General features: G+C 49.6%; 1 protein-coding gene across 5 annotated transcripts in view; it reads right to left on the reverse strand.

Annotated features, from left to right (window-relative positions):
- The window catches only part of ENAH (ENAH actin regulator), a 799,370-nt gene that overhangs the window by 485,312 nt on the left and 292,624 nt on the right, over positions 1-21,434 (reverse strand). For all 5 annotated transcript variants that reach the window (XM_086926161.1, XM_086926157.1, XM_086926158.1 and 2 more), the window contains exon 3: positions 20,624-20,801. In XM_086926161.1, the coding sequence (XP_086782287.1) occupies positions 20,624-20,801 (178 nt within the window). The remainder of the gene's footprint in view (positions 1-20,623; positions 20,802-21,434) is intronic.

Here is a 21,434-nt window from a genome sequence, read left to right on the forward strand (position 1 = left end):
GACACATACTTCTCTGGGAATAGCCAAAGCCTTGGACGTGTTTTTCCCCTGCAATTATTAATAGCTCTTCCACACTTAAAACAAGCATTGGCAAAACCAATAGGTCTTGCCTACTAGAGGTATTGCTTTGTCAATGTTCTAGCCATGCTGTGCAGCAGCGAGGATGCTGTGCAGCAGCGAGGATGCTGTGCAGCTTATGTCAAACAACTGTAGGAGATGTGGCAGGGAAAGTAATGACAATGAGAGGGAGCAATGGGTGGACGGCTGAATTTTTAGGTGGGAAAGCACCTGGCAGGGTCAAAATGAACAAAAGCACTAGGCCAATGGAAGGAGGGCAAGCAACAACATGGAGGGCAAGCAACACAGAGGTGGGTTGGGGGGGGGGCAGGCAACAACACAGACAGTGGATGGGACAAGTATCCACATGGACGGAGTAGAGGGACAAGCAACACAGAGGAAAGAGGAAATGCAGCACGGACAGCAAGAGGAGGGTGGAATGGGGCAAGCAACAACATGAACGATGGGAGAGGGCATGCAACAATATGGCTGGTGGGAGGGGGCAAACATTTATAGCAGGCTGGGGAACATGAGCGCTTGAGGGGGGCAGAAGCATACAAGTGAGATCGAGGGACAGAGTGCAGGGGGGCACATGAGGGAAACCACTAGCAAACACATGAACTCAGAGTGCTTGAACAAAAAGAAAAAAATTAAGTTTCAAAGCACAAGTAGTGGAAGGACACAAGTACTTGGGCCATGTTCCAGAGAAAGATCAAACAGCAAAGGGACATGAAGGCCACCCACATTAACAAGTCAGAAGAAAGAAAACGGATGAAGCCAACCAATGGTAAGCAATAGGTGTTCTCTAAACCTACTGTAAACTAACAAAATGTCCTGCAAGCAACAGTGCATGCGCCATTTCAAGCGAGACCTGAAAAGGGAAAATTAAGTCGTGATCAAAGTTCTATATAACTGCACTCTTAATGAAGAAGAAAAATCCATAAACAAACAGCAAACAGTTGGTACAAAGCAAGAGACCTTTGGACTTTCAGAGTTTCCAGAGCAACTTTGTAGCACAGGTTTTTAGAAGTGCACCAACGTTGGTGAGATGTTTGGTTACACAAGGAGTGCTTCAAAGATCAATAATCTTAATTGTAAAATGGTTGATATTTATTTAATTTTTCTTTTGAATTACATTTGGTGTGTGAGCAATGATAGCTTTTTAAAGCCATGTCAGTAGGTGGAATGACTCGTTTTGGATACTTCCATTTCCTGCCCATCCAGGAAAGAAATGAGCTCCTCGAAAAAGCTTTTTTACCGAGACACAATAACTTCAGGAAAAGTGTTTAAGTATTTAGTAGCAGTAAAACAATTAAAAAGTCAAATCATCATAGAAATGAAACCAAAAAAATCAAAAAAATCAAGAGTCCTTAAATAAGAAGAGTGATAAACAATTACAATCCAATCATGGGACCTGGAGAAGTTAGGTTAAAAAGCACCCAGAAACAGATCAGATTTGTGGGAGATCAGAAGAGGAAGAAGCTTGCAGTGAAAGAGCTGTAGAGCGCAAATGAGCAGCTCCTCATACCAGGAGCTGCCCCATGACATGCAGGGCTGCAGGAGATCTGGTTAACTCAATCTACTCCTGCCCTGCTCTGCCTCAATCATACATAAAGAGGGGTCCCAGAACGAGAGGACAGATAAAGCACACGAATCAGGAGAAATACGTTAGCTTTATAGTACAAAGTTATTTAATCACAGAGTACTCAAACACATCTTTAGGTACATTGCATGAGTATATCAATTGACAAATAATAGTGCCCAATGACAAGGAAAGGGAAGGGGGGAAAACGTGAAGTGGTAGGAAGTGGTGCAAGGTAGGGAACGTGATGCAGGTTAAACATACTTATTTAGAGGCAAAGGAAAACAGAATTTTCCAACTGGCTTCAAATGGGAGCCACACATTGATGCATCAAATGTTGCTTGGGGGACAAACAGCTAGCGTCTTAATTAAAAGTAAGTAGGCCATTGGTTTTCATAATGCGCGTTCGCCCTCCAGTGGTCTATTTGAGAATAGACCCGGCCACGTATAGTAAGGATTTGAGATGATAGGCGTTTACTATAAACTTCATGTTTAGTACTTTCTCAAGTCCTTCAGTGGTGTGCATTGTGCATAGGAAGAGATCTGCAGTGTTACCTCACAGAAGCAAAATTAAGTGAACCACAGAGGGCAGTTGTCAATTGCAAATGTTTAATTAAAAAAATACATTACAGTAATTGTTGCGAACAGTTTGTGACCTTTGTAAAGTAAAACGGCTAATAGAAACCGAAAAAGGGACTCAGTTCTGTCGAGCTTTTTGGAAAGTAATGATCTGCTCCGCTCATCCCAAACGGGTTTCAGACCGCAGCAGGGCACAGAGACTGCCCTCCTCACGGTAGTGGAGGGAACCAGAAAAATACTGGATGATGGAGGCTGTGCTGCGATCATCTATTAGATCTCAGCGCAGCCTTCGATACAGTCAACCACTCGCTCTTGATTAATAGACTTCGGGAAGTAGGGATCATGGGAGGAGCCCTGAAGTGGCTGGAGTCTCTTGGAAGACAGAGCCTTCTTGGTTTTTGAAGAAGACTGCATCTCCGACCCAGTGACTAACCTGTGGAGTCCCTCAAGGATCGGCATTAAGAACGTCTATATGAGTTCTCTGGCACATATTGTCACCCCATTTAGGGTGCAGATTGTCACCTATGCAGATGACACTCCGTCGTTTCACTGAATAAAACTGACAACACAGAAGGGGCCCTTACGTCCTGTCTGTAAAAAGTGGCAAGGTGGATGGATATCTCCTTTTTGAAACTTAATGGAGCCAAAACAAATTATGCTTCTTGGCAAAATGGCTCCATCTAACAGACTCTTTGTGGCCCAACATAGGACCCCCTCCCCTCCCAAAAAAGTCAATAAGTCTAGGAGTTACATTGGACGCTAATCTAGACTTCAAGTAACAGGCGCGGAAAGTGGCAGGCGTTTGCAACGGCCTTTTGCAGATGATTAGAAAAATCCTTCCTATTCTTCCTTTCCTGGCCAGAAGACAATTAATTCAAGCATTGATCCTATCTAGGTTGGATTATGCAAACGCTATTTATCTTGGAGCTCCTATATCCACCACTAATATATTACAGACTGTTCAAAATTGCGCAGCTCGGCTTCTTTTAAATGTTCCCAAACGCTCCTCAGCAAAACCTACTCCGGCTTCACTTCATTGGCTTACCATTCGTGAAATGATTCAATTTAAAGCGATGTGTATCATACATAAGTCATTGGAAGGAAAGGGATCCAGGTTGGCCCAGGCTATGATCCGTCCTTATCAGCCCAAGGGAGCCTTAAGATCTGAGGGCAAATACCTTCCAGTAGTTCCAAGAGTTAAACGTACTAGAAACGGTGGCCGTATGTTTTCATATTCTGCTGTCAAACTGTAACTGTCTTCCCCTCCATATTCGTTCCCAATCTAATCACTGTTTTCGGAAACAGCTGAAAACATTTCTCTTTCCCTGATATGATAGGTTATGATCCTGATTTAGTGTCCTTAGCGCTGGGATGCCTTTGGGTAACCAGGCGCTCTATAAGTGCCCCTTCATTCATTCATTCAAGCAGCTAAAGCGGAGGAAAAGGGTAAGCGAGGAAAAGGGTAAGCGAGGAAAAGGGTAAGCGAGGAAAAGGGTAAGCGAGGAAAAGGGTAAGCGAGGAAAAGGGTAAGCGAGGAAAAGGGTAAGCGAGGAAAAGGGTAAGCGAGGAAAAGGGTAAGCGAGGAAAAGAACGATGGATTTAACTCCGATCTCTTGACTGGGGGAGAATGTTTGAATCATTCAGTATTTCGTCCATCATTTGATGCAGTTACACTTTTCGCCCCAAGTGTGACGGGTATGCCCAGACATAGGTCCATTGCTCACTGTGCCACTGGATTCAACCGACCCTGGCTGATGAAGGGTGACATACCCCGAAACCGGTCTCAGGATGCTAGTTTCCGGTCCAGGGAGGACCTGGCTTGACTGTTCCCATGAGGCACAGGGTCAAGGCTGATTTGTATATGGCTGGGTCAAAACTGGCGGGCGTAGTGGGCAAAAGAACGATGGATTTAACCCAGATCTCTTGACTGGGGAGAATGTTTGAATCATTCAGCATTCCGTCCATCATTTGTTGCAGTTACACTGAAAATGGATACACTGAAAAGGGAATTAAGCAGCAGAAACGTGGTGTACACAACACCTAAATTAAAAGTGCTGTGAAAGGGCCCTACTAAAAAATGAAATTCTTGAAGAAAAAAAGCAGAGCGGTGTGGGTGTGGCCAAGAGGACCACCAACTGGCAAGAAAAATACCCACAATGGCCGCAACAAGGACGATTCGATTATTCTGAGAAACGGTCCTCATTTATGGTGTTTGTACAAGGTTACAATTACATATGCCATCACAGACTCAAAGTGTATAGAAAAGATGACAATTCAAGCTCCTAGCCCATGCATAGAAAGCCCTACACAACTGTGGACCCACCTACTTAAACAACTGCCGGAATTTCCAGGAGCCCAACAGACACCTCCACTCCACATCCCTTTCTCCAACCCTCACCACCGCATATGGCGGAGCAGATTCAGAGGTCGCTCCTCCTACTTAGCACGGAATGAGCTACCCTTTCATCTATAGACCGCCTCATATCTTTCAGAGTTCCATAAAGAACCTGAAAACCTGGCTAATCAACTGGATGCTTGGGGCATCTGGATACCCTTACGGATGACGAGAAGCACTCTACAAATCTACTGATTGAGAAGGCAGATGCCCAAAAACAGCTTATGACTGGCATATGCACTAGCAAAGCGTGTAATAAGGAATTTACTGTCACTGTTAAACCTTGGTGCTCCCCCTCATTGCATGCTACACAAGATGTGGTGATTACAAGCCATGATAAGTCAGGGCGACAAAAAACACATCTGTCCACCTTCTCTTTGGTAGAGAAAAATCACTGCTTCAGATTAGGTTAAACAGTAGATCTGACCTCAGATTGTTTTCTGTATGACTACCGCCTCAGTATGTGATCTCTCACCCACAAAGGGTATACTATTGAAAGAGGGTGGTGGAAGAGATGTGCTTTTAGCACTTTTGTGGTATGGGTGATTGTCACAGCACTTAGACATGAATATATAGGCAGCAGGATGACCTTACAGTGAAATGCTCATATGCACCCATAGTTTTAGTTTTGCAGCCCTATTGCCATCGTATTTAGCAGTCAGTGCAGATGGCATTCGATTTGTAGTGGGAGATTGACAGAAGAATTTATAGTAACAGAATTAAACCTACAAGCTCACCCAACTATTCATGCAATCAGTTTTTTGTCCTGTTGTGGGGTGAAAGACGGCATTTTTGAGCCCAATATTCTCAAAGCGACGACACTTCACTGCACTGTTAGAACATGGTTAAGGTAACAGGAACGAGAAAGACTAGGTATCTGTAGATTATACTTGGGGCAGTGAACTTGCGATAGGTGAAGTTTCTGTGGACGTCATTAATGTAGAAGTCGGTTTTGAATGGGGGATTTCAGTCCCTATAACAAAGCTTTTTTTCCTGAAATCACAGTGTCGCTTGGTTAGCTCTTTGAAATTACTCTCGTGAATATGTTTGGTGTAGCGCTGACTTGACAATTGCACCAGAGTGGAGCTGGCAGCTGTGTTCTTGCATTTATGAGAAGGACCCAAAATAGATCAAAATCTCACCTACAGTGATACTCATCTTTCTGTAATCCAACATGGTTCTCCTGTAGTCAATGAGTTGGAAGGAGTAGTTTCTGTCCTGTAACTCCAGTTCTGTAGTAGGGGTATCTCTGTTATAGTCATAATCTAGTGAATAGTCCCGCCCATGTGCGTGGACCCCGGCAATCAAAAATAATCTCTTAAGTTGTCAAAATAATGCAGAAACTGCAAAGACACTTAAGAGAGAATTTAAAGACAAATAATGCAGCCTATATCCACAGGCTACACGGTCCAGTACTTCAACTAGAAATTCCACCAAAAAAACACCACACATAAAACAGCCTGCAGTTTCTACCATAGAGAAACCTGCCTCCCCCAGTCAAAGACTCTGGAATGATAGAGAGGAAGGTAGGGACAGACAAGCCCCATAGGCTGCCATTATGTGGCTTAAATAGGATACTGTGCCTTTAACCCCTTCAGCGCTGATGACAAAGCCAGCTCGTCATGAGTGTTACCTGCCCTGCGCTTATGACGAGCTGGCTTTGTCATGAACAATGGGATATGACAAGAAGCAGCGCACAGCGGGAAAACCCCTAGCAGCCAAGGTGTTAAGAGGACTTTCCAGAACTTCTCCCAGTATCCCAGAATGCATAGCAGGTCCCTCTACTTTCAGTTCTTTTTGAAGGCGAAGCACGCCAGACCTGTCGCATTCTTTACATGATGAAAAATCTCCACCGGGGAGGAGGGCGGGCGCTTATGACTATAACAGAGATACCCCTACTACAGAATGCAAATGCTACTTACCAGTATGCATCTGTTCTTGGCATGTAGGGCTGCTGACATTCATATCTGTGCATAGATCGCCACCTAGTGTTGGGTCCGGATGATTGCACATTGTTGTCCTGGAAGAGTCTTCGAAGTATCACGAGATAGGTGGCTCCTCCCCTGGACTACAGTGCGCATGGGCATCGCCTCCATCCCCAGATTGTTTTTAGCCATTGGCAGAGATGGAGTGAAGAATGTGAGTGATGGCCATGCTATGAGCATATGTGTATATATGAATGAACACTGCAGCTGCTACAGGAGCCGGGGAGGAGGGTGGGCGATATGAATGTCAGCAGCCCTACATGCCAAGAACAGATGCATACTGGTAAGTAGCATTTGCAGTTCGAGGCATGTGGGCTGCTGAATTCATATCTGTGCATAGAATACATAGCAGTCCCTCCATTATCGGCGGTCGCCCGTGCCAGCTGCAGCAGTTTGAAAAAGCGTTTTTAGAACAGCCTGACCAACAGCTGCCTGCTGTTTGGAATGCACGTCTACACAGTAGTGTTTAGTGAAAGTATGTGTGGTAGACCATGTGGCTGCTCTACAGATATCTTCTAAGGGAATGTTACCTAGGAAAGCCATAGAGGCCCCTAACTTCCTGGTGGAGTGGGCCCTCGGTGGGATAGTGAGAGTGCGCTTAGCTTTAGCGTAACAGATCTGAATGCACTTTACTATCCATCTAGCAATCCCCGCTTTGGAGATAGCGTTTCCCTTGTGGTGTGTGGCAAAAGCAACAAAAAGTTGTTTGGTTTTGCGGAAATCTTTCGTCCTGTCTACATAGTACATTAAAGCCCGTTTCACATCAAGGGTATGGAGCATGCGCTCCGCCAGCGTCTCTGGGTTTTGGAAAAACACCGGCAATTCAATTGTTTGATTCATGTGGAATTGTGATACCACTTTGGGTAGGAATTTAGGGTTAGTGCGGAGCACCACCCTGTTAGCATGTACTTGGAAGAAAGGTTCTTGGATGGTGAGCGCCTGCAGCTCGCTAACCCTCCGTAGCGATGTAATTGCTACTAAGAACGCAACCTTCCAAGTCAGAAACTGAAGCTCACAAGAGTGCAGTGGCTCAAAGGGAGGGCCCATCAGCCTCGTAAGAACCACATTGAGGTTCCATTCTGGAGCTGGTGGGGTCCTTGGTGGAATGACCCTTTTGAGTCCTTCCAGAAAGGCCTTGATAGCAGGGACCTTAAAGAGTGACAGGTGCTGCCTATTCTGGAGGTATGCTGCCATAGCAGACAGGTGAATGCGGATGGAAGAGTACGCTAGATTGCATCGATACAGGTGAAAAAGGTAACAGATGATGTTTTGAATGGAAGCATCTAGCGGGTCAATATCGTGGTTAGCACAGTAGATGACAAACCTCTTCCATTTAGCCGCATAACAAGCTCTAGTAGTGGGCTTCCTTGCCTCCCGAATGATGTCCATGCAATCGGGAGGAAGATTGAGGTAGCCAAACTCTAGGACTTCAGGAGCCAGATCGCCAGGTTGAGCTGTTGCGGATCTGGGTGCTGAATGTCGCCATGGCTCTGCGTCAGAAGGCTGGGAGTGAGATGAAGCCTTTGATGCGGTACCACGGAGAGTTCGAGAAACGTGGTGTACCATGGTTGGCGAGCCCACGTTGGAGCAACCAGGATGAGAGTCATCGAGTGCTGCCTGAGCTTGCGTGCCACCAGCGGTATCAGAGGTGCTGGGGGAAAAGCGTACGCAAATCTGCCTGACCAGTTCATCCACATCGCATTGCCCTGTGATTGCGGGTGTGGGAACCTGGCGGCGAAGCTTTGGCATTTTGCGTTCTCCTTTGTGGCGAATAGGTCTATCTCTGGATGACCCCACCTTTGGAAGTACGGTTGGAGTACTGATGGATGTATCTCCCACTCGTGCATCTGATGGCTGTGCCTGCTGAGCAGGTCCGCCATTTGATTGTCTTTGCCCGGGAGATGCTCTGCCATGAGGAAGATGTTCCTCTGAATGGCCCACTTCCACATGCTCTGAGCCAGATGAGACAGCTGTGGAGAGTGTGTGCCTCCCTGTTTCAGAATGTAGTACATGGCTGTCATGTTGTCCGTCCGGATCAACACGACTTTGTTGCACAGATGTACTTTGAACGCCTTTAAGGCCATGAAGATTGCCATCAGTTCCAACACATTGATGTGCATCTTCCGTTGCTGTAGCGTCCATAGTCCTTGCACAGTGTAATGGAGTACATGCGCTCCCCATCCCTGGAGAGAGGCGTCCGTTGTCAGGATAATCTGTGGGACAGGCTCTTGGAATGGTCGGCCCTTGCAAAGGTTTAGTGGATTCCACCAATGCAGAGAGTTGTACGCCCGACCGCTCACCAACACTAGGTCTGTCAGTTGCCCATGAGCCTGAGTCCACTGACGTGCCAGGCACTCCTGAAGCGGACGCATATGTAGTCTCGCGTGCGGGACAATGGAGATGCAGGAGGCCATCATGCCTATCAACTGCATGAACACCCTCGCTGGAAGCGAGTGTTGGGGTCTGAATCGTTGGATCAGCGCCTGGATACTGGCGATTCTCACTGAATTTGGCTGCGCAGTGGCTGCCAGAGTGTCGATTGTCGCGCCCAGATACTGTCGCACGTGGGCGGGCTGGAGATGGGACTTTGGGTAGTTCAGAGAGAATCCCAGATCGTGCAGGAGATGAATGGTGCGTGACACGTGGTCGACGCACTGCTGTTCTGTCCTTGCTTGAATGAGCCAGTCGTCCAGGTAGGGAAAGACGTGGACGTGCTGGCGACGGAGATGCGCCGCCACGGTCGCCAGGCATTTTGTAAATACCCTTGGTGCTGTGGTGACCCCGAACGGCAGAACCTTGAACTGGTAATGCTGGTTTAAGATTGTGAATCTGAGATACTTCCTGTGTGAAGGATGCAGGGGGATATGAAAATATGCATCCTTCAGATCCAGTGTAGCCAGGAAGTCCCCCTGTTGAAGCAGGGGAAGCACCTGCTGCAACGTGAGCATATGGAAGTGCTCCGAGAGGATGTACCAGTTCAGGGGCCTGAGGTCCAGGATCGGTCTGAGGGACCCGTCCTTTTTGGGGATGAGAAAATAGAGGGAGTAAACCCCTGTTCCCTGTTCCTGCAATGGAACGAGCTCTATCGCCCCTTTTCGCAGCATGAGTAGAGCTTCTTGCTGCAACAAGGTCAAGTGCTCGCTGGACATAGGACGGTTTCTTGGCGGTATGTCCGGTGGAATGGACGTAAGCTCTAGACAGTACCCGTACTGGATAAGAGACCTCACCCACCTGTCTGTGGTGATGGACTCCCACGCCGGCAGGAACTGCTGGAGTCTCCCCCCGACTGGTGTTGTGTGGTCGGGGGGCAGTGACAAGACGTCACTGCTGGTTGGTGGTGGTGGACCTGGAGCCATTGTTTCCACGTCCCCTGCCCTTGACATTATTGCCTCTGTAACCACCTCTGCCCTTGTTGTTAAACGAGGCTTGGGTGTTACCCTTGTAATATTGTGTGGATTGGGATGCCTGTCCTCTTGAGGTGCCTTTTGAATTTGAGCGGCGAAAGGAGCCACCCCGAAACTGCTGACTTTGTAAAGCCCCCATTGACTTGGCAGTTTCCTGGTCTTTTTTCATTTTTTCCAGGGAGGCATCCACTTCAGGGCCAAACAGATGGTCAGGATTGACTGTTTGGTTTAGTATAGTAGTCTGGATGTCGGGTTTGAACCCCGAAATCCTAAGCCAGGCATGGCGTCTAAGCAACACGCTTGTATTGATAGCCCTGGAGGCCGTGTCTGCCACATCCAGTGCACATTTGATGGATGCGTTAGTAATGAGTTTACCCTCCTGAATAAGCATCTCCCCTGCCTCCTTGTATTGGTCAGGTAGGTGTTGTAGGATGGCCTCAAGTGTGTCATAATGTGCCCTATCATAACGTGCGAGCAGGGCTTGGGTGTTAGAAATCTTCCAGATGTTAGCTGCCTGTGCAGCGATCCTTTTGCCTGAGGCTTCAAAGATTTTCGACTCTTTATCTGGGGGAGGAGCGTCACCAGTTGTTTGAGAGTTTGCCCTCTTCCGAGCGTTGGAAACGACCAAGGAGTCCAATGGCAAGTGTCCCTTGATATACGTTGGATCTGTGGGTGCTGCCCGATATTTCCTGTCGATCCGAGGGTTGACCACACGCGCCCGTGTGGGTTCCCTGAAGACATCTGCGGCATGCTTGAGCACCCCCTTAAGCATCGGCAGCGTTTTGACCGACTTTTCAGCCACCAAGAAGGTGTCGAACAAGAAGTCCACATCCACGGGGTCGGAGTGTAGTTCGACGTCGTGGTTGGCCGCAGCTCTCTCTATCAGTGCATTGAAGGCCGCCGAGTCATCTGTAGGGGACGTCTTGGCGGCGAAAAGCTGAGTGTCCTGACCCGACTGCGGGTCCTCGTTGTCGGCCCCGGTGGTCCAGGGCACAGGCTCCTCCTCCGGATCCGAGTACGCCGGATAGGTGTACTCGGCATCCTCCTCGTCGGCATCGACTGCGACTGAATGCGCCGGCGAGTGCCCCAGGGCCTGGGGGGACACAGGTTCCACCATAGCCGAAGATCCCGCAGAGTCCTTTTTGTTTTTAAGAGGGATCTTAAAGGGTTCCAACGCCGGCTCCGTCGTGATCTTCCTCTTGAGGAGCGACAGTTTTCCGGTGTTGGCGTCGATGAACACCGCACGACGTTCCTCGACCGCAAGTGACTGGAGTCGAGGCTTTGGCACCGCTGAGGCAGCTTTGGGTGTCAATGGTTCCTTAGCGGGTCCGCCCGGCTTCGGCGCGAAGGCCTTCGGCGCCGACTTGGGCGGGAGAGTGAAACGGATAGGCTTGTGGCCCGCGGTAGTCTGAGGCGCCACAGTGTCCCGAGCGGGAACCACCCCGGCTTTTCGAATCCGCTGCAAGGATTCCGCCACCTTCTTTGTGAAGGCTGGAGAGGGCTGGACTGGCTCGAGCGAATCCTCATCCTCGAGATCCACAACGACAGAGGGCACTTTCTCCGGTGCCGGCGGCCCATGCCCATCGGCGTCGTCGCCCTGACGTTTCTTCGGAGCCGTCTTCGGGTCCACGACCCCTTTCGGCGCCGATGCAGCCGCATCTGAGATCTTCGCCTTCGGCGCCGACCCGGATGCTTTCGGGTCGGCCATTTTGGCGCGACGCTTCTGGTCGGCCATTTTGGATGCCTTTGTATTTGACGCCTCCAGAACCTTCATCACCTGCGCCACTTTCGGTTTCGGTTTCGGATCCGATGGCGCGTGACCAGTTGGCTTCACTTTCGGTTTTATCAACTGAAGTGATGGTTCCGAAATGTCCGTGACCGGGCCCGGAGGCGGGGACGTAGGACTTATAGTGAGATCTTGGGTAAGGCCCGAAGGCGATCCCTCGACCTGGGCCGTTTGAAGGGGTATAACCCCTGAGTCTGGTTGGGGATGCTCCTCCTCTGAGCTATCCCCCATCGTGGCACAAGCCTGATCGTCGTCCCCTACCTCGTCGGAGACTTCGTCAAAGTCCTCCTCACCCGCGTCGTAGGTCTCCTCATCGTACACGGGACCGGAGTCCGAGTCTTGCGCGTCGTCTTCTACCTCGACAGATTCCTGGAAAATGTCTTCTGGAGGGGGCGCCGCAGCCGATAGTTGAGCCTGGAGTCGATTGGCCCGGCGAATTTTCAATGTCTTCTTGCTCCGGAATTTCGAACACGCCATGCAGGTGTCCTCGCGGTGATCCGGCGACAAGCAGGTATTGCACACAGGGTGCACGTCGAGGTGCGAATATTTTGAGTGGCACAGCGGACACTTTTTAAATGGAGTCCGCTCCATGGCTAGAGGTGTAATGTAGGCCCGTCCGCGCCGAAGGCACGTGGAAGGGCAGCAAGAAATCGGAGCTGAGAGTCAGAAAGAAAACCCGCACGCAACTATACCGACGCCCAGCCTAAAGACCTTTTGGTCTCGAGTAGAAATAGAACAACTATCGGTTCCGACAGAGGGAACCGAAACACATCCGAACCCAATGGCGGAAAAAAACAATCTGGGGATGGAGGCGATGCCCATGCGCACTGTAGTCCAGGGGAGGAGCCACCTATCTTGTGATACTTCGAAGACTCTTCCAGGACAACAATGTGCAATCATCCGGACCCAACACTAGGTGGCGATCTATGCACAGATATGAATTCAGCAGCCCACATGCCTCGAACCTGGAGTTACAGGACAGAAACTACTCCTTCTGTAGTAGGGGATCTCTGTGTATAGTCATAATCTAGTGAATAGAATGGCAAGCCCATCCCCACACCAAAGCGGCGGTGGAGAATAATATATAACGCCACTACTGTGCGAACAAATTCCGCAGCGAAGCCTGCCCAACCTGAGCGTCTGCTCTGGCGTCAGTGTCCAGGCAGTAATGCTTAGCAAAGGTATGAACCGACTTCCAAGTGGCTGCCTTGCATATTTCAGCAATCGGCACGTTACGGAGCAGAGCCGTCGTGGCAGCTTTGCCCCTGGTGGAATGAGCCTTAGGCTTACCTCCTAAGGTCTTATTAGCTTTCTGATAACACAATTGTATGCAGGACACAATCCACCTAGAAATGGACTGCTTAGAGGTCGCAAGACCCGTCCTGACCGATCCATAATTGATAAACTGGTCAGACCTACGAAAATCTTTGGTTTTATCCAGATAAAATTGCAACACCCTCCTCACATCCAGGGAACGGAGAGACCTCTCCGCTGGGGATGAAGGGTTATGAAAAAACGTAGGCAAAGTTATAGTCTGGTTGACATGAAAATCAGAAATAACCTTTGGAAGAAATTTAGGGCGAGTACGCATAACAACCTTAGCAGCATGGAATACAGTATAAGGTTCATTACAACACAACGCCTGAATTTCACTCACCCTGCGGGCCGATGTAATGGCCACGAGGAACACCGCCTTCCAGGACAGGTGCTGCAACGAAGCCTTATGAATAGGTTCAAAAGGCTCCTTCATCAATCTGGACAGCACCACATTCAATTCCCATGAAGGCGAGGGAAGCCTGACAGGAGGGAATACTTTCTTCAAACCTTCCAGAAAATCTTTGATCACAGGGATCTGGAAAAAGGAAGTCTGTGAAGGGCATTTCCTGTAGGCAGTCAACGCAGCAAGATGCACCTTAATGGAATGGACATTAAGGCCAGACTGCGCCAAATGTAAAAGGTAAGGAAGGATGACATCTTCCTTGCAGGTCGTAGGATCATGGTTCTTAGACTGGCACCAGATACAAAACCTCTTCCACTTATAAGCATATGACGTCCGAGTGGAAGGTCTCTTAGACTCCTTCAGTATGTCCATGCAATCATCGGGCAGATTCAGATGGCCAAATTGCACTCTCTCATGAGCCATGCCGCCAAACTCAAAGACGAGAGGTTGGGGTGCAACATCCGTCCCCCGAACTTCGTGAGAAGGTCCGGCCTGCACGGCAACCGAATGTGAGGAAGGAGAGACCGGTGAAGTAGGTCCGTGAACCACCACTGCCTGGGCCACTCCGGGGCGATGAGAATCATCTGAGCTCTGGACCGGGCCAGCTTGATGAGCACCGCCGGAATCAGGGGAATGGGGGGAAAAGCGTACAGAAAACTGTTCGTCCAGTTGATCCATAACGCATTCCCCAGCGTCCCTTGCTGGAAGTACCTGGAGGCGAAGTCTCTGCACTTGCTGTTTTCGGCGGTGGCGAACAAATCTACGTCTGGAGTTCCCCACCTTGCGAAGACTTCTCCTAGTACTTCGTCGTTTATGACCCATTCGTGGTTTTCCTGGAGCAGTCTGCTCAGTGCGTCTGCCTGAACATTCTGCACACCTGGTAGATGGGTGGCCGTTATCGTCAGTCCTCTGGCCAGGAGCCAGTGCCAGATCGTCTGCGCCTCCTGTGACAGAGTGCGCGACCTCGAGCCGCCCTGCTTGTTGAGGTAATACATCGTGGTGGTATTGTCCGTTTGTACAAGCAGAGAGTTGGTCCGGAAGGACGGAAGAAAGGCCTTCAGCGCCAAGTGAACAGCCCTGAGTTCCAGGAAATTGATGTGATACGTGGCCTCCATCGGTGACCACGTGCCTTGAATCTGTAGAGTCCCCGAGTGCGCTCCCCATCCCAGAAGAGACGCATCCGTCACGACAGTCTGTGTGGGAATGTCCTTGTGAAAGGGAACCCCTCTGAGGAGGTTCTCCGCCGAACACCATCACTTCAGAGACTGAAGAGCATGCAGCGACAGTCGAATCTTGTCGTCCCAAGATCCTTTCCTCTGATCCCACTGGTACTCCAAGCACTCCTGCAGCGGTCTCATGTGCAGCCGTGCGTGTGGCGTCAGGAAGATACAAGAGGCCATCGATCCCAGTAGAGAAGACACCGTCCTCACTGTCGTAGATGGAGTCGTCATAAGAGCCTGAGCCTTCCGAAGGAGTGATAATCGTCGCTCTTCCGAAGGAGACACGCTTGCTGACAGCGTATTGATGGAGGCTCTCAAGTACTGTATGCATTGGACCGGAGTCGGGACAGACTTGGCCATGTTGATGTGCAGCCCCAGCTTGTTCAAGAGAACGCACGTCTTCTGGAAGTGTGCTCGCGCTTCCGAGAAGGAGGATGCCTTGATCAACCAATCGTCCAAGTACGGGTAGACTAACACCTTGTGCTTCCTCAGGTGCGCTGCTACCACCGCCATGCATTCTCAGCGCAGACTTCATTCCGAATGGGAGTACTGTGTATTGATAGTGATTGGTGCCGACTTGGAACCGCAGGAACTTCCTGTGTTTGTGTGCAATGGGCACATGGAAGTAAGCATCCTGTAGGTCTATAGCGCATAGCCAGTCTCCCTGTTGCAACTGAGGGTAAATCTGATGCAACGACAGCATGCGGAACTTTTCTCTGCGAATCCATTTGTTTGCCTGTCGCAAATCCAGAATGGGCCTGAACTCGTTCTTGTCCTTCTTGCGAACCAGAAAGAACCGGGAGTACAGACCTCTTCCTCTCTGAGACCGAGGTACGTCTTCTATCGCCCTTTTCCTCAACAGGACATCCGCTTCCGCCTGAAGCTCGCACAGTTGAAACTGCGAGCTGACCGGGGGAATAGCTGGAGGAGGGCTGGTGAACCGAAGACTGTATCCATTGCAAACAATATTCAGCACCCACTTGTCCTGAGTAATTTTTCTCCACTCTGCCAGAAAAAATTGGATGCTTCCCCCTACCGGAGTGGGTAACGGATCCGGGGGAAGTGAGTACCTAGGGCCTAGACCCAGCCTGGCTCTTGGGCGCCGGAGCCGACTGCTGGCCTCCCCTGCCCTTCTGGCGCTTCTGGAACGGCTTACGGAACTGCTGTTGCGAGTGCCCCGAAGACTGTCCTCGTCCTCGGCCTTGTCCGCCGAACCGCCGTTGGAAGGGGCGGTACTGCTTCTTGGTCTCTTTGGGCTTCTCCAGGCCCACAGCAGTCAGCGTTTTGGCCTCCGCCTTCATGCGGGCCATTTCATCATCCGCATGCTTCCCGAAGAGGGTCTCACCGGAGAACGGCAGATTGGCCACCCTCTGCTGTGCGTCCGGTTTCAAGGACGTAAGCCGGAGCCATGCGTGGCGCCGTTGGTTGATTCCGTGACAAAATCTGTGAGCCGCCAACAGGGAAGAGTCCGCTGCCGCGCTGATTATCTGGTTGGCCACCAGCATCCCCTCACTCAGGACTTCCATGAAGTCTCCACGCTGCTCCCGAGGTAAATGCTCCGCAAAGCGCTCGAGGGAGTCCCAGAGGGCGCGGTCGTATCGGCCCAACAGAGCCGTGGCACTCGCCGCTTTCATGGAGGTAGCGGAAGTTCCACAGACTTTTCTCCCCGCCGAATCCATCCACCTTGACTCTTTGTCCGGGGGAACCGTGGAGGACGGAGTGGTGGCATGCTGCTTGCGGGCCGCCGTGACGATGACAGTCAGGCGGAGGCTCCGTTCTCAAAAAGGCCGGATCCGAGTCGGGAGCCCGGTACTTCTTTAGCAATCTTGATGGAGCTGCCCTCGTCACAGCCGGGGTGAGAAACAGAGCCATAGCCGGTTCTTCCAGGCCCGGCACCAGAGGCAGGAGAGGACGAGACAGGTGCTTTTGATGTAGAGTCTCGAAAATGACCGACGTCTTCGGAGTAGGCACCGTCAGGGATATGCCTAGCTTCGCAGCGCCCCTCAACAGGAGGTCCTGAAACGCCACCAGGTCATCTATCGGGGACACTCTGGTGTCCGGTGACCCCGATAGGGTAGGGGAATAATCCCTGGTCCCAGAGGACCTCATGTGTGAGCGAGATTCGCGTCTCCTACGGCGGTGTCTCGATCTCGTGGATGATCTGCGCCGCGATCTCTCCTTCCTCCCAGAGCGAGAGCGAGACCTGCCAGCTCGTGGGCGCTCCTTCGGTTTACGTGGAGGGGTCTTCCTTGGTTCCTCACGGGGTTTCGTCGGTTCCTCCCAGGGTTTCGGTTTTGGAGTCCCCTTAGGAGGAACAGGCAGGGACGGCAGGGAAGTGAACCTCGGAGGAGGAACCTTCGGCTGCGGGGTGGGCCCATGCGGAGGGACCGGAGGTGGAGGAGGATCTCCTGAAGGCAGTGGCGGTTTGGGTGGAGGGTCCTCCTTAGGAACAGGGGGAGGAGTCGGAGTCCTGGGCCGAGATGGCGTGTACACTTCCGAGTACACCGAGCCCGGTGACTCTTTAGGCGAAGGGCGCGGAGAGCCAGCCCCATCAGCAGGCGACCGCTTCCTCTTGCGTCCCCCACTGGAAGCAGCGTGACTTCTGGGACTAGAATCCCTTTTGCGCCGTTTTGGAGAAGGTGACCGACTCCGACGCTGACCGCTGTCTGCTGGATGCAGAGCGACGCTTCTCCGGCGTCGAACGACGCTTCCTGGACTCCGGCGTCGATCGCCGTCTCCTCGGCGTCGACCGTCGACTCCTCGACGTCGACCTCTTCCGCGACGACGCACGTCGCCCTCTCGACGTCGGGCGTTCCGTCTTCGACGACCAACGTCGCCTCGATGGCGAGCGTCGGTGCCGCTTCGACGGCGAGCGCCGATGCACGTCACTTTGCCTTCGGCGTCGGTAGGAAGATCTCGACGAAGACGATGACGTAGACGGTGGCTTCGACATGCTTCTCCTTCGACGTTGAGCCGCCACAGCATCTCGACCCGGAGCCCCGGGGAGAAGGGGAGCACGCCGTCGTCATCCCTCTCGACGCCGTCGTCGATGCCATCGACGTCGACGGAGAATGGGACCGTTTGCTGGACTTCCTGCCCCCGGGGAGCCCCCCAGGGGCCTCAGCAGAGGCAGAGGGAACCTTCCCAGGCTGCCCAGACCCACCTGCAGCCCGCAGACGCCTATCCTCCAGGCCAGCCAGCCTGATCTTCAATCTGTCCCTCAGGGTCAGAGCAGAAAGCTGCTGGCAGATGACACAATCCTCAGGGACATGATCTTCTGGAAGGCACACGATGCAGACATCATGGGGGTCACTCTTGGCCTTCTTCCTCTCACATGCTGGGCACTTAACAAAAAGGCCAGGCATTTTGGAGCCCCAAAACGCCTAAAACAGCACAAAAAGGAGAAGAGAACACCAAGAAGTAAACTGCAACACTTTTAGAATCAAAAGTGCAAAAACAATTCCAATAAACCCTTGAAAAAGGGAGAGCTCAATGCCAGGGTCCTGTAAGCAGGAGCCGGAAAAAAGAACTGAAAGTAGAGGGACCTGCTATGCATTCTGGGATACTGGGAGAAGTTCTGGAAAGTTCTCTTAAAGGCACAGTATCCTATTTAAGCCACATAATGGCAGCCTATGGGGCTTGTCTGTCCCTACCTTCCTCTCTATCATTCCAGAGTCTTTGACTGGGGGAGGCAGGTTTCTCTATGGTAGAAACTGCAGTCTGTTTTATGTGTGGTGTTTTTTGGTGGAATTTCTAGTTGAAATACTGGACAGCATTATTTGTCTTTAAATTCTCTCTTAAGTGTCTTTGCAGTTTAAGAGATTATTTTTGATTGCCGGGGTCCACGCACATGGGCGGGACTATTCACTAGATTATGACTATACACAGAGATCCCCTACTACAGAATAAGGTTAGCGGAAATGTGCAAATACTAGATCTAGTGAAGAATAACAACTCTGTCATCTCTAGTTCTGTCTCTTATGTTACCTCCTGGATCTTTCACCATTAAGCTCCTAAACAAGTGCCACACAGTGGGGCGAAGTCTTAACAGTGGAAGTGTAGATGCTGGGCGAGGATGAGGAATGAAGAATTGAGAGCTGTATCTTATATCCATCATCCCCAACCCTAGCCCCAATGGGTGCAAGGACTTCAAATACCCCAAAGCTCAGCTTCTCGTGGGTTGCTGTGCCTGCATCTGTATCTAAATGCTCCCACTCACATAGCCTAACCAACCACTACAAATTCAGCACGTGTAAAAACGAAATGCGCATTTGCCCTGTGGGAGGGCTATGGGGAACTTGCTTTGTTGAATCACATTTTTTCCCCCCATGAAATTGAGCCTCTCCATTTTTAGGTACTGGAAGCAAAGATGGTAAGGTAAAATGTGTGCAGAGAGGATCAGTTTCTATTACCACCACTGTATTGGTAAAGTTAGTATAACGCTTCTAGGTGGGTTTACTAATTCCCAGCCTCACTGGCTGGTTGCAAACTCCATAGAGTGAGGTTGTGCTAAAGACTGGTGAAATGGACTTGCATAACCTGTGGTGCTTTAGTATTCAAGTTTTCATAAAGGTAGAGGAGTCGAGGAGGATGTCTGAGCTGAGAAGGCAGCATTGGCCACCTGGCATGACCAACTTTTTGGCAAGATAGGTGGTGGTTAATTGATAATCTGGAGATACTCCCTTGATTCTGTGGAAAGCAGCTTTAAAGCAAATACAATATGCAAGATTGAGGGGGTGGGTTAAACATTTGAGCCTGTAAGCCAACCTGGCATCTAGGGCTCTTTCCAAGTAAAGTGTAGTTTAGGAATTCCTATAACAAGAGACACACCATATAACATCATTGAGAGTACAAGGCACTGAACTGCTGATTTGAAATCCAGATTCAGGATAAATGGATTGATTCCTCAAAGGAGTTTGATTTGCGATGGATTGCCTTTGGCCAGTTAGTTGACATGTCTTATAGGTTAAGGTTCTTGCCCAAGGTGAAGCAAAGAGATTTAGCACTATGGAAGGGCTGCATGTTCAACACTATAATCATTCCTATTGGTAAAGTGCAAATATATCGCCCCTTTAATGGATTCAAGGTGCTAGGGGCCATCGGGGAGATTATGTGAGCTATTGACCAGTGACATGATGCTGAGCTGCCGCCGGCGATTGAACCACTAGCCGCGTGATCTGGATTCAGCTGCTCTGGCATTTGCACCACACCTTTCCCTGAGCCAGGATTGAATCACGGTGGAGCGCTTCGTAAGGGGTGGCGTGGATCTGAAATTATACACCATCCACTTAACAGAGCTTGTACGATCCCGTGTCAGAAGGGTGGAAGTCAACAGCATCACTAGTTTAAGAAACCAAATTGTGTCAGCTCATTTAACCCAATGAGCAAACCTGGAAAGCACCTTGGCAGAGAGTAGGTTTAAGCCTGGTGCAACCAAACTAAATTTACCATTGTCTTGGTCCTATCTTCCACTTTCTCTTGTGAAGCAAATAAGTGTTTGGTAAGAAGGCCTTCACTACATTTAGCACTTAAGGAACCAGGGTACTGTATCTGACATTTTATAATGGTTAACAAGGAAAATACTGAATGTGTGTCTAAGCTTTCCTAAGTTCTGGTCTATTTCTTTTATGTTGGGTTTAGATAACGCAACTACAAGATTTTTGAAATGTGTATAGTGCATGCCTTCTCTCATGCGCATATATTTAAGACTTCAGTGAAAGATTACCCTCACAACAACCCACTACACCCGTCCCGTGGAAAAATCAATAGTACAATCAGTACCTCTGCAGAGAACACTATGTGCACCATGTTAAACATCACATGCTTAAACTGTGAGGGAGAACCAAGAACACAAGTAAGCCAACCAACTTGGAGTACAAAAATGACAAGCCTTACCAGATTCCTGTGAATTTAAAACTTCTAAGGCATGCATCATGGCACTTGCGAAGACATTCGCATCCTCTTTGCTGCCAAAGTTGAGACCATACACTTGTCTTGCATCGCGCCACTGGTGAAAAGTCTGTGTAGCTTGATTATATTTGAGTCCCTTGGGAATAGCACAATTTATCACTACCTAAAAAAAGATTCAACAGTGAAAAGAAAAAAAAACATTAATCATAGACTTGTTTCGTAAATCCCTCAGCCTTTACATTTGAAATTAAAACACTGCATCAGCTTAATTTATTATAGATAACATATGCCATATATGCTATTGAGAAAGCAACATTCCATGACAGACAGAACCCAGACATGAGCTGGAAATGATTGGCACAATCAAGATGGATCAACTGTCCACATCTGAACAGTTCAGCAACTGTTTGTAGCTGGTTTGTTTTCATTTAACTAGAATAAATTCCGTAAACAACAATGTAATACCAGTCAATGAATTCACCCGCCAGCCAAACACAGGTGTATCTCAGACAACAAGCAATATCCAAAATGTGGATTTAACATGTTTAACATGTTATACATTAGACAGCAAAGACTATACTTTATAATAAAGCAAGACTATTGGTATAGTACAGATTCTGGTAGACAAACTACAAGACTAAACACATTCATGATTGTGTGACGCCGACCAGATCTGGCAATTAACCTGACATTTCCTTGAGATTGTCAGTAATTGTCATCTGTGTGCAGTATATTGTGGTGGTGCAATACGCTCGATTTTTGATTGTGCATATTAGCTTTGAGAGTTTCATTTTAG

Source organism: Lissotriton vulgaris, chromosome 6 (assembly GCF_964263255.1).
Source record: "Lissotriton vulgaris chromosome 6, aLisVul1.2, whole genome shotgun sequence".
Lineage (NCBI taxonomy): Eukaryota > Metazoa > Chordata > Amphibia > Caudata > Salamandridae > Lissotriton > Lissotriton vulgaris.